This window comes from Carcharodon carcharias, chromosome 8 (genome assembly GCF_017639515.1).
Source record: "Carcharodon carcharias isolate sCarCar2 chromosome 8, sCarCar2.pri, whole genome shotgun sequence".
Lineage (NCBI taxonomy): Eukaryota > Metazoa > Chordata > Chondrichthyes > Lamniformes > Lamnidae > Carcharodon > Carcharodon carcharias.
Window position 1 is genome coordinate 175,353,529 of NC_054474.1, and position 12,308 is coordinate 175,365,836.

Consider the following 12,308-nt stretch of genomic DNA (forward strand, 5'->3'; position numbering starts at 1 on the left):
TGTAGAGACTGGTGTTTTGTCACTGATAAACAGGGTGTAAAACAGTCCCTCCTTTAGCAATTAAGTGCTTAACCTGTTCTTGACAAGGAAAAAGCAGAATTCTCTAACTTATAGCGCCACCATCAAATTGGAACAGTTTCTATTTCAAATGTAGGATGGTAATGTGACTACTTTTAAATGCTAGTGAAGGTCTAAAGAATATTCCCACTCTAAGTTTTACAATTAATAAAAGTACATGTTCTGAGACAAACATATTGGCCCAGAATTTGTTGAAAAAATAATGGCATGTGAATGACAGGTGTCATTATTCATATGCAAATTGGCTAGCGACTTGTGACGAGGAAGAGATATGAATTATGAATCCTGACAAGTTGATGGACGATTTGCGCTGGTCCGTCTTTAACTTCGCAAAACAGCATCTTGTTCTTAACCTTCTCGTGGATTTCATGAAATTGCTGCATTTATACTTCAAACTTATCACAGAAAATTAAGTTTATTAATTAATAGCATGAGTACCTTTTTAACAATGTGATAATTATTAATGCCTGCCAATTAAGTACTCTTGTCCAGAAAGTGAACAATTAAAACAGTAGAGTCCCATTCCTGCAAGTAGTAAATTGCTGTTGGGAGATTTATGGTCTTTTTTTTTTCCTTTCTGCCTCTTCTGTTCTCTCTCCCTTAGTCCAATCTTTCCTTCCCTCTATTTTTCTCTCTCTGAGTCTGACTTGACATTAACTCACCCACTCTAATTCAGTCCTTCCCTGTTTATTTCTCAATCCTTAAATCTCAGTGGTTAAGGAAATAAACTGTATGTTCCATCCTTCATAGTTCAAGATGCCCTATTGCCCTTGCCACACTTTTATCAGCTTGTATGTACTTCAAGCAAATTTGTGGGCAAATCTGAAGTGTGCAGGAACAAGCCTAACTAACGGGGCATGCTGTGAGACTCTCCAGTCCAGCAAGTTCTGGGCCATTGTACACAAAGCAACTGTAAACTGTTCCTGTAAATTCTCATTAAAATACTGAAAGTTCCTAAAAGCTTTATGTGGCAAATATGTAGTTGTCAGCGGCCATTCTGAGTGTGTGAAGTAATTTAGAAGAATTTATGTGTCAAAATCTATCAAAGGTAGTTCCAGATTTCTGGCAGCAAGTAATAAAGTCGTAAATGGTATTTGCGCTCATTCGCTTTTTTTTTCACTTGACCTTTTGCCCCTACATTGGTGCTGCACACTATGCATCATCATCCCACTGGGCAGATGATCTGTGGTTTCTGTTAACGCCACTATGTCAATGGCAACAACAGGCATAGTTCAGATGCATTACGTCAGCTTTCCACTTACTTCCCCCTGAAACTCTCTGTACTGGTCAAAGGCTGACAAACCTCGGTGGCCTAAAATGGGAAACTCAAACAGAATTGAACCACGGAACTTCATCTTACAATATGAAATAAATTGCTTATACTATCAAACCCCTCTGAATCTCTGCCTTATTTTTTGATACAGAAAATATACATTTTTGCAAAGGACCAATTTATGATCTTTATTATTGTTAGGTTCTTTAACAATTAATTCTTTTTTGCATCATTTAAGAGGGATCTTTGTATCTATTTAAATTAATCAAATGTTGATAATTACTTTTATCTGCTGCAGCATAACTTGTCTATTTTTTAGTGTTGATTCCAACACTTATAATCCCATAATAAAAAGAATTGGTACCTGAGAGCCGTGTTAGCTGTGTTGCTAACCAAGGGACTGCTTTTCATTTTTTTGAATATCTCAGCTGGGTGTAGCAGCTGTGAAAATGTTGGTTACCTCCTTTACGTACAACCTATATCTCTCATATAAACACGGTGCAGCTTCAGTGTGAGACATACCAAGGTACTGGAACATGCTGTGTGCTGCAACCTTTGTTCAGCAATTCGGGGAATTGTGATGCACATTTTCTTTCCAAAAACAATACTGGTTTTTGCTCTACCCTTTGTACAAGAAACAGATTGGGGCAAAATGTGTCAGGTGTGTTGTTTTTTTGAAAGTTTTTGTGTTCATTCATTCTTTATAGATACAGTTTCCTCTATTTACTTAAGGCATAAGGCATTGATAAATGGGGAGAAACTGAATGTGAGATAATGATCACTCTTAACTGATCTAACATGTCCTGAGACTAGAACGTGTATAGTCCAACACAGTTAGCAGACCGCTAGCTGCCCAGTGACAAAGCAGTTCCATGCACACCCCTTGTCTTCTGAGTTTGTTGCCACTTTTCTATCGATGTGAATATGCTAGCCTAACAGCTTGCTGGAAGTAACATCAGAATGGGAAATATGCTGGTATCTTATGTGTTACCACACAGACCCTGACCGGCAAGTAGGGGATACCTCCAGTATTGTGCTGTAGATAGTGTGGTGCTTAGTTACTTCATACCCAACCAAAACATCTGCAGGCTCTTATTCTAGACCCTCCTCCAGAGCAAACCAGTGTTTAATTCTTCTGGTGTTCTTTTTTACTGCCAATTTTCATTGGGTTTTGGCACTGTGCCACAGCATGTAAGGAGAAGACGCATGTATTTCCAGATGATACTGTATGAATTGGTAGGCAGTAGTGCTGCAGAACTGTCCTCATACAACAACTTGCATTTCTATAGTGCCTTTAATGGCTCACAGGAGCGTTATCAAACAAAAGATTGACACTGAGCCACATAAGGTGATATTAGATCAGATGACCAGAAGGGTTTTAAGGAATGTTTTAGGAGGAAAGTCTGGTGGAGAGGCAGAGAGGTGTAGGGAAGTTATTCCTGAGCTTGGGCCCTAAACAACTGAAGGCACAACCACCAATGATGGAACAATTGTAATTGGGAATATACAAGAGGCCAGAATTAAAGGAGCACAAATATCTCAGAGGGTTGGGGGGTGCTGGAGGAGAATACAGAAATAAAGAAGGGCAAGGCCATGGAGAGATTTGAAAACAGGAATGAGAATTTTAAAATCAAGACATTGCTTGACCAGGAGCCAATGTAGGTCAGCGAGCACAGGACTTACTGCAAATTACGATACAGGACTTTTGTATGAACCCAAATTTATGGAGAATGAGAGGCTGACTAGGCCAGTGTTGGAATAGTTGCCTACAGGAAACAAAGGCTTGGATGAGGATTTTAGCACCAGATAAACTGAGGCATGAGTAGAGAGGGGTGATGTTATGGAGGTGAAGTAGGTGGTGTTGGCATTGGTGGAGATAGATATGGGATTGGAAGCTCATCTTAGGATCAAAAAGGATACCAGGGTTATGAACAATCTGATTCTATTTCCAACAGTGACCAGGAAGAGGGATGGAGTTAGCAGCTGGGGAATGGAGTTTGTGCTGGGGACAAAAGAAATGGCTTTGGTCTTCCTGATGTTTAGCTGGAGGAAATTTCTGCTCATCCAGTAGTAGATGTTGGATAAGCAGCATAACCAATCAGAAGCAGAGGATGGGTTGAGAGAACTGATGGTGAGGTAGAGCTGGATGTCATCAGAGTACATGTGAAATCTGATGTGTTTTTAGATGATGTTACCAAGCACATAGATGAGAAAACGGAGGGGGCCAAGGGTAGATCCTTCAGGAACTCCAGATGTCATGGTGCAGGAGTGGGAATTCAGGCCTGCTAGCAAAAATTGTGCTGTAATATAAAATATAGCATTAGACATTGAAAAGATAAATTTCACAGTAGGTACTAATGGTGATGTTTTATCACGTCGCTACTTTTACAGAGAAAGCATAAAGGGGGAAACTCCATTTTATACTCATTATTACTTTATCACTAAAATTACTAAATTTAAATTAAAACTGAATTACTAAAATTAGAAAGTTAACCTTTAGGTCCTGATATTGGGATATATTACAATAATGTATTCTGCCACTTGTTAAATCATAAAATGACTTGAGTAGAATGTTACATGCTCTTTAACAGTGTTTGGGGGCTGGGGGGCGTGGTGTGGGGAGAAGACATGAAGAGTGTGCTTTATGATATAATTAAATTTTATCACAACATTTAAAGAGGAAATCATACAAGTTCTTATAACAAGATTTTGAATACATCAGAGAATATATATTTGGCACGTTATTTACCCAAATGGTTGAAAAATGCGTTAGAATATATAATATTATGTTCCTTTGCAAAGATAAAATGGTAAGACTGAGATCCTGCCAATGATCAAATCCCAGCCAAGTAACAATTTCCAGTTGATTATAGAGTTGTGTTATGTTAAAAGGAGAAAATGTAGCTGCAGTCTCAAAGAGTAAATTATACAAAAGGTGAGAATATGCACAGCAATTGTATTTAAGCTTTAATTACCATATGCAAACAATTGCAGTTAAGCTAAATGGTAATTATAGTTAGCTGGTAGCTGGTACGAATGAAACCACAAGGATTAATTGCGCTTTAAAAAGTGATAAAATCTGTTTCTTGAGTTTGACCCAGTGTCACAGGACGAGAGAGAATAAGAGAAAGTAGTTAGTTTCCATGCAGCTGGCAGGAATCAGCCTGGGCATCTGGGATTTAATTTGGTGGCCACACAGCCAGGTAGAGTGTGAAAAGGCTAGTCAAGTGGCTGTTAAGGCCATCGTCACCAATTATGAACAATCAGGGAAGGATTTAAGCCTTGTTCATGACAATAGCCTAGTTCATCTTGTTTCATGGGTTACCACTGAAGAGGTTGCAGCTGCACTGATTCAAATTAGCCGTAAAACCTACTGCAATTATCCTACAGGGTTCTACTGAAGCTGGAATATGTTTATCATCCAGTATTATGAGACAGTACATGGCCACCAAAATGGTGTATCCAACAAAAAATGCGAGTTAGCAGATGTAATTGATGTAACAGGGAGGAGGTGGTCTGACATGATGCCCATCATAAGTCATAAAATAACAAAGAGTGCATTATTGGAACCTTCCCTGATTTAACATGCAAAAAATACAAATGTTTGGGTCTGAGGGATTGAGTCAATTTAAATGTAATTGCAGCTTGCTGCAGTCTGAACTTTACTGGCAAAGTTCCATTTCCATCTGACAAATTACAAGGAAATGTCTGTCTGTACTTTCAGATGATGATGAGCATGAATGGATAGTCCGGACCTGTCGGAAGGGTTGGGATCAGATAACGGGATACAGGCCTGAACTACACCAGCAACAACTACCCAGATATCCTTCATGATTGGAGCTGAGCATTGTGATACCCACGATAATGCCTCACAGTACCCTCATTCCTTTGGTGTTTTTGCATCATGTAACAAATCGTACAGAATTTGTTGGAAATACATGCTTCTCACGCTTCATCCTTTACTCTAAAAAAATAAATTCATTCACAAAATACATTTATAAAGTTATGATTTATTTCATTGGAGAATCTAAGAAAATATTAACTTCAATCTTTCCTTCATCCTTTATTTTCTACATATATATTTCATGTAAGATATGATTCATAAGTTTAAAACGTAAAATTTTTCTGCCCTGATAATTGTACTGAACACAATTGATTTGACACATGCTGATTAGTATATACCCAAAAAGTAAATTGAGCAATGTTTATACTGATGTGTGCATATGTCCTTGATAACTGTCACATAAACCTGTTCTGCTAATGTTGTAATTGATCCCCAATCTGGTTAGCCTAAAGTAGTTTATCACTACAGTACCAATGTACAGGATTAGCAATTTAAGCCAAATGCAGTCCCCAATTTGTGTTCGGGACTTTTATCCTCTGAGATTCATGATTATTGATTGTAATTTTAACTATTGTCCTTAAATGCTGCGAATGTTTTCCTGGTAATAGTTAAGGATAGCTACTCCGTTTTATAGCTATGACTGTGAGGTGGAAATATTGTTGTGCTTCAGTGGTCACGTACACCTATCTACTGCTTATCAGTAAAAAATAATTAAAATGCAATTAACTGAAGTGTTTGTGGAGGAATAGGAAAGATACTCATTACTTTTGTAAAATTGAAAGTTATAACCTCTATATTAAAGCAGATGTACATTTACATTTTCCATTTGCTCAGCTAATTGAATTTCATTCTATTTGTCAATTTTAACTAATTAACATAACACCTTTGACAAGCAGGAGCTGATAATCTTTCAGGACTGTTTATTGCAATGCACCAGCCTTTTCCAGTTTTATGTATCCCAACAAAAGGTTATCAAACTCCTTGTCTAAGAAACATAATGACTCACATTACACCTTTTGTCAATCCTGAATTTACTAGGAGAGTGCAGCTGTAGTAAATTATTTCTGTTATAAACCTGTTAGTGCTCCATGTCTGTCACAAAGTTGGAAGGAGATTTGTCTGTTGATTCTTAGGGCAGGAAGTTAATTCTAGTTCATCTCACTTTGGAAGTAAAAGTAATACATGGACACTGAAATGTTTCTCATGTGCTGGTGTCAGTGCATGATTGTAATCTCTCATCCTCTGATCCATCGCCATACTCTGAAGTTGCAGGTTCTTCTGTTCTGGCAGCAGTGAGCAGCCTGAGACTCCTTTCAAGCACTGATTGCCAGCTCCAAGGCATCTCACTGGTTGGGGAGGGTGGGAAGTCAGCCAGCTCCTACGCTGTACTGGCCAGCAGCATATGGAGCTGGAGGACAGGAGGCGATCCCAGTGGATCAGTATAGGGATTGGCGGCAGGGCAGTGTAATCTTGTGTGCCCAGACAGAGCACAATTGTTCCTCCTGGACCCACAAAGATGAAAGGGAAAAAGAATATGACTGTTTTTGGTGGTCTCTTTAAGAGTTCCATGCCAAAGAGCACTCAGTGGAACATGCGTGGTGCTGGCCTGCCCATTGGCTCCATGCAAATCACATTTGGATCTTACAATGGGCCCAGAAGCCCAATTTAATTATTTTAAAAAGTATCCTGTTTGCTTATCACCTTATTTCTCAGCATAAAAAGCAATGGACAATCGGACCAAGTAACCTGTGAGCTGGGTTAGCAGTGGGGGCAGTACAATTGGCTCCAATGCCTCCTCAGCTATGGGAGGCAGTTGTGGAAGGGAGGGAAATTCACAAAGTTTATTGCTAACCATTGACCACTTATGGAAAAGTCATTTTTTTAAAATGTATAACCACAGGAGATTATGATGCCTACCACAGTTGCATAGTCTAATTGTTATACAGGCTGACACTTGGAGTATGTCCAAATAAAGCAAGGTGTGAGAGACAGACTTTAATTTAAACTACCAGTTTAGATCCGCAGTAATTATAGACTTGAGACTTCAGTATCTTTCTCTGCTCCCCAAACCAGTGAACTTTTATACACCAGAATGGCAATTCTGGGCTTGTGGCAAGAATTTTGGTGCTGCTTCACAAATGCAAACATTTAAGGACTACTTAACATATCTTGCAGATGAAACTTGTTTAAAAATTATAGAGGAAAACTATTGATCCAAGACAGTTGCAGTCTAGAAAGACTTAATTGTTTGATGACTCATATCCCTGAAATATTTTTTTCATTATAAGTCTCGACTTGAAGCAGTTTTTAATAGGACTATTACATTGATCAAAATGGTGGTAAGTAACACACTTCCATACAATACAGTACCAATTTAAAGTTAACTCCTCCTTAAATTATTTTACGCACTGGTTCTGTTGTTAGAGGATTTATGATGTCTGTAATTGTACATTGTGTAAACAAAACAAAGGGTACTATTTGTTCCAGCGTTGAAATTGCTTCCTGTACTAAAGGAGAGCTTAAATCACAGTCTTCAGCAATCAATCCCTCAGGTTTGAAATCTCTTAACTCCTTTATTTTATGAAGAGTGGAACAAGGTTAAGTTCTTTACAAGCTATTTTTAAATACTGTAAGGCTATGTCAATCACATTAATGATTTGGATCTGAATGATCTGAGCACAAGCTCTCCTAAGGTTTGTAAACACAATTGCTTTGGTATAGCTCATGCACTGTGTGGCATTAAATTCTCACCCCAATGTGTACAGAATTTTTTTTTTCTTCAATTGTACAAAACATAAGAAGATTACCATCATTCAGCTCCAGCAGTCTGATGCCAATCTGCATCCTAGCCGGGCCAACTCCATTCAATAAAAAGGGTTGAGGGTTTTAATAAAACTGAGGGTGACAGCAAATACGTATAAAATGCTGGAAGTGGACAGATTAGTTAACGAGATGAAGGCAACAAACGAAGAGCTCAGTGTCGTGCCAAGATCAGAATTCAATAAGGTGGGGGGGTGGGAGGGAATGATGCCGAACTCTTTGCTAAAGAAAAATTGTTCAGGGGTGGGAGAGTGGAAGGTCGGTGGGGGTGGTGGGGGCAGTGTGGTGGTGGTATCATGAATACATAGCAAGGGTAAGATGAGAATAAGGGATGGGAGTCAAAGGGAAGTAAAGGGGAAGAAAGACCTGGAGTGCAGCTTGTACCTAAGAGTTGTTGAAGATTGTGATCCTTTACACCTGAAAGGAAGAGTAAGAAGCTTTTTGTTAAAGTGTCGGATGAGACAGGAGAAATACCTAAATTGTTTACTGCAGGACACAGTCACACAGCTTAGAAGGATACAGGGATAGAAAGAGGAAAATGGCACACAGTCAGCAGGATAGAGGGGACTTCTTGAAGCTGAGAAGGAGGAATCACAGAAAGCTGTGCTAACAAACAGGTACGATATAGCTGCTAACTGTGGGAATGAAGAGGAAGGCTGAGGGGAGGATGGCCAGAATACTACCCAAGGCAGGAGAGTGCTAAAGATTGTAGTCATAGGAATTTGATAATTAGGGGAATAGGCTATCCTCTGCCTCACAAGTGAGCGTCTAACAGGGTGTGTTATCAGGGCAGGAGAAGTCACAAACTGGCTTGAAAGTATATTCAGTTTTTATGATCTACGTCAGAAGCAACTTCATAGGAAAGAACAGGGAGTAGGTCCTGTTAAATGTTTATCACAAGCAAGGCCTTAACTTAAAAAGCAGGACCTTGAGTGTGGGAAGATTATTAGCTGAGCCCTGTGTTAATTGGCATAGCGACAACCAGATCAGGAAAGTTAATGCTTGACTGAAAGACTGGTGTGGGAAGGAGGGGTTGATTTCATGAGGCACTGGGACAGGAATGAGAGACACCACTAGGTCTAAAGGCCTAGTGGAAAGGACTTGAAAGCAATGAAGTGGGGGAGGGAGTTGGGTGTAAAAATAATTACCTGATGATAAAAGAGAGGGGATAAAAGCAAAAGTCAGTGCAAAAAGTTATAAGTGTAACAAATACTCCAGAACCAGAAAGGGTTATAGTATTCAGAATAAAATACCTGTTAAAAATAAATTGGAAGTGATGAAAAATCAAACCATCAAATTGTCTGTATGGGCATGTACAGAGCATCAATAACCAATATTGTTACACAACAAAAGTGTAATAAAAACACTAACAGGGGATATGGCCAGAATGGGGACAGTTATCCAAATAAGGGCAATGTACATAAATACACATAGCCTATAAAATAAAACAAATGAATTAGAAGCACAAATTCAGTTAAAGCATCGGATGTAGCAGTTGTACCAGGAAGCTGGATACAAGCTGGGCATGACTGAGGGCTAAATATTATGTGCTATAGGATCTACAGAAGAGGAAAACAAACTTCGGAAAAAATACCGATCAAAGGATGGATGCCAGTCAGGGGAACAGACAATGCAAACAGAATGGGTAGAACTGAGGGCCAGTAAATGATGAAAGCCTCTGATGGGAGTTGCCTCCAGTGATGTGGTAGGAGGATGTATAAATAGAGAGACCAGGGAAGCATGTAGCAGAAAAATGTCCTTATCATGGGAAATTTTAATTGTCACATAGGCTGGAAATGCAGCAAATGGCTCAATCAGTAAAGGCAATGGATCTTTGAATGTATTTAGGACAGTTTTCTGCAACAATATGTTGTAGAACTGACAATGGGTAAAGCCGTACTAGATTAGTGATGAGTAACAAACCAGAATTAGTTAATCTGACTGTAAGGGAGTATCTTGTGAATAGTGACCATAATGTGAATGAATTTGATACTTGGTTTGAGAAGGAGAACAATGGCCACAAACCACAAATCCATCTTTGAAATGAGATGTTATAACACTATTTCGAAGAAGAGCAGGGAAGTTATCTTCAGTGCCCTGGCCCATATTTATCCCTTAATCAACGTCACAAAAAAATAGATTACCTGGTCATTATCACAATGTTAAACACATTCATAAATGTTGGCAGAATATGCATGTTCGTCCGTAATGATGACAAAACCAAAGCAGAAGCAGAAACCAAGGGGAAAATTTTCCCCCTGTTGGGGGGAAGATTGCGCGGGGGTTGGCGTGGGTGGGCGTGAACCTGATTGGCACCCCCGGTCGGGTCCACGCCGCCATTTTATGTGGACAGGCCAATTAAGGCCCGCCCAGTGTAACAGGCGCCCAGAAGCTCTGAGCACTCCCTGTGTGGGCGGTGGAGGGGTGGGTCTCTGAGTCAGGGCCTGCACTCTTTAGCATGTGCAGAAATCTCGCTGAGGCACAGAGGTGCCTAGTTTAAGTTTTAAAAGGGTAAATAAAGAAAAAAATTTAAGACATATCCCCTCATGTGACAGTATCACATGAGCTGCGACATGTCAATGAACTATTATAAAAATTTTTACTCAATTTACAAACACTTCAGGAAACCTCATCCCGCCTGTGGTTGAGGTTCCATGAAAAATGCTCTTAAGGTTGGACTGGCAGCTCAGTTTATTGCTTTAATTAGTTTTTAAATGGCCTTAATAGGCCTTTGCCAGTTTGGCAGCCGACTCGTCTGCGCACCCACTGAACAGAAAATCTAAATGCCACACGGTGACATTGGGACACATGACCAAGGTCACCCCAAGTCATTTTATGCCTCGGTGAGTGGGCCCCACCCCCGCTCGCCCAGCCGAAAATTCTGGCCCAAGATTTCAAAGAGCTGAGAAAGAAATTGACCATAGTAAACTGGACTGTGTGAAGGTGAGAAGAAAGGGCTAAGTGTAAATTATAGGAAAGCAAAATGTCTAGTAGTATCCAAAAAGAAAAACAGACCAGAGCATAAGATCACTGTGAAGAATGAAAAGGTCACACAGGTAGACGAAATTTGTGACCTAGGAAGTATGTTAACATTGGACAAGAAGTACGACCAAGAAATAAGATGAAGGATTGGAATGGCCAAAGATGCATTTCAAAAAATGAAGAAGATTGTGATCAACTCAAAATTAGCCTTGAAACAAAGCTGGGAATCCTGGACTGCAACACCACACCAATTCTGATATACGGAAGTGAGTGCTGGATGATCAGTGAAGCAATGTAGAGAAGAATCAAAGCTGCAGAGCTGTGGCTTTTGAGGCGAATAATGAAGATATCTTGGGCAAGTCACACTACCAATGAAGAGGTGCTAGTAAGATCTGAGACCAAAAGAGCTCTGCTGACCAAGATCAGGAAGAGACAGTTGGAATTTCTTGGGCACGTTATAAGAAATCATGATTTAGAAAGTCTGATGCTGATGGGAAAGATTGATGATAAAAGAGCTCGAGATGGGCAAAGAACAATCTTTCTGAAGACTCTCACCAACTGGATGAATGTACCACCAGCAAAAGTGATCCGTGCCTCCAGAGTAATTGGCTTAGTTGTAGAGGGTGATGACAGAAGGATGCTTTAGTGACTGGAAGCCAGTGTCCAGTGGCGTACCACAGGGATCTGTGCTGGGTCCCCTATTATTTGTCATTTATATAAACAACATAGATGACAATGTGGGGGGTAGGATTAGTAAGTTTGCGGATGACACAAAGATTGTCTGGGTGGGTAACAGTGAGGTTGAGTGTCTTGGGCTACAGGAAGATATAGACAGGATGGTCAAATGGGCAGATAAGTGGCAGATGGAATTTAACCCTGAAAAGTGTTGGAAGGAGTAATTTGACAAGGAAGTATTCAATGAACGGCATGACACTAGGAAGTTCTGAGCAACAGAGGGATCTTGGCCTGTGTGTCCATAGATCTCTGAAGGCGGAGGGGCATATTAGTGGGGTGGTGAAAAAGGCATATGGAGCACTTGCCTTTATCAATCGAGGCATAGATTACATAAGTAGGGAGGTCATGTTGGAGTTGTATAGAACCTTGATGAGGCCACAGCTGGAGTACTGTGTGCAGTTCTGGTCGCCACATTATAGGAAGGATGTGATTGCACTGGAGGGGGTGCAGAGGAGATTCACCAGGATGTTGCCTGGGATGAAACATTTAAGTTATGAAGAGAGGTTGGATAGATTTGGGTTGTTTTCATTGGAGCAGAGAAGACTGAGGGGCGACCTGATCGAGGTGTACAAGATT

At 40.0% G+C, this 12,308-nt stretch overlaps 1 protein-coding gene across 4 annotated transcripts in view; it reads left to right on the forward strand.

Moving 5' to 3' along the window:
- Nucleotides 1-6,016, forward strand: part of morn5 (MORN repeat containing 5) — a 17,747-nt gene extending 11,731 nt beyond the window's left edge. For all 4 annotated transcript variants that reach the window (XM_041194604.1, XM_041194605.1, XM_041194606.1 and 1 more), the window contains one exon: nucleotides 5,076-6,016. In XM_041194604.1, coding sequence (XP_041050538.1) covers nucleotides 5,076-5,185 — 110 coding nt within the window. In that variant the 3' untranslated portion in view covers nucleotides 5,186-6,016. The remainder of the gene's footprint in view (nucleotides 1-5,075) is intronic.
- The last annotated feature ends 6,292 nt before the right edge of the window (nucleotides 6,017-12,308 follow it).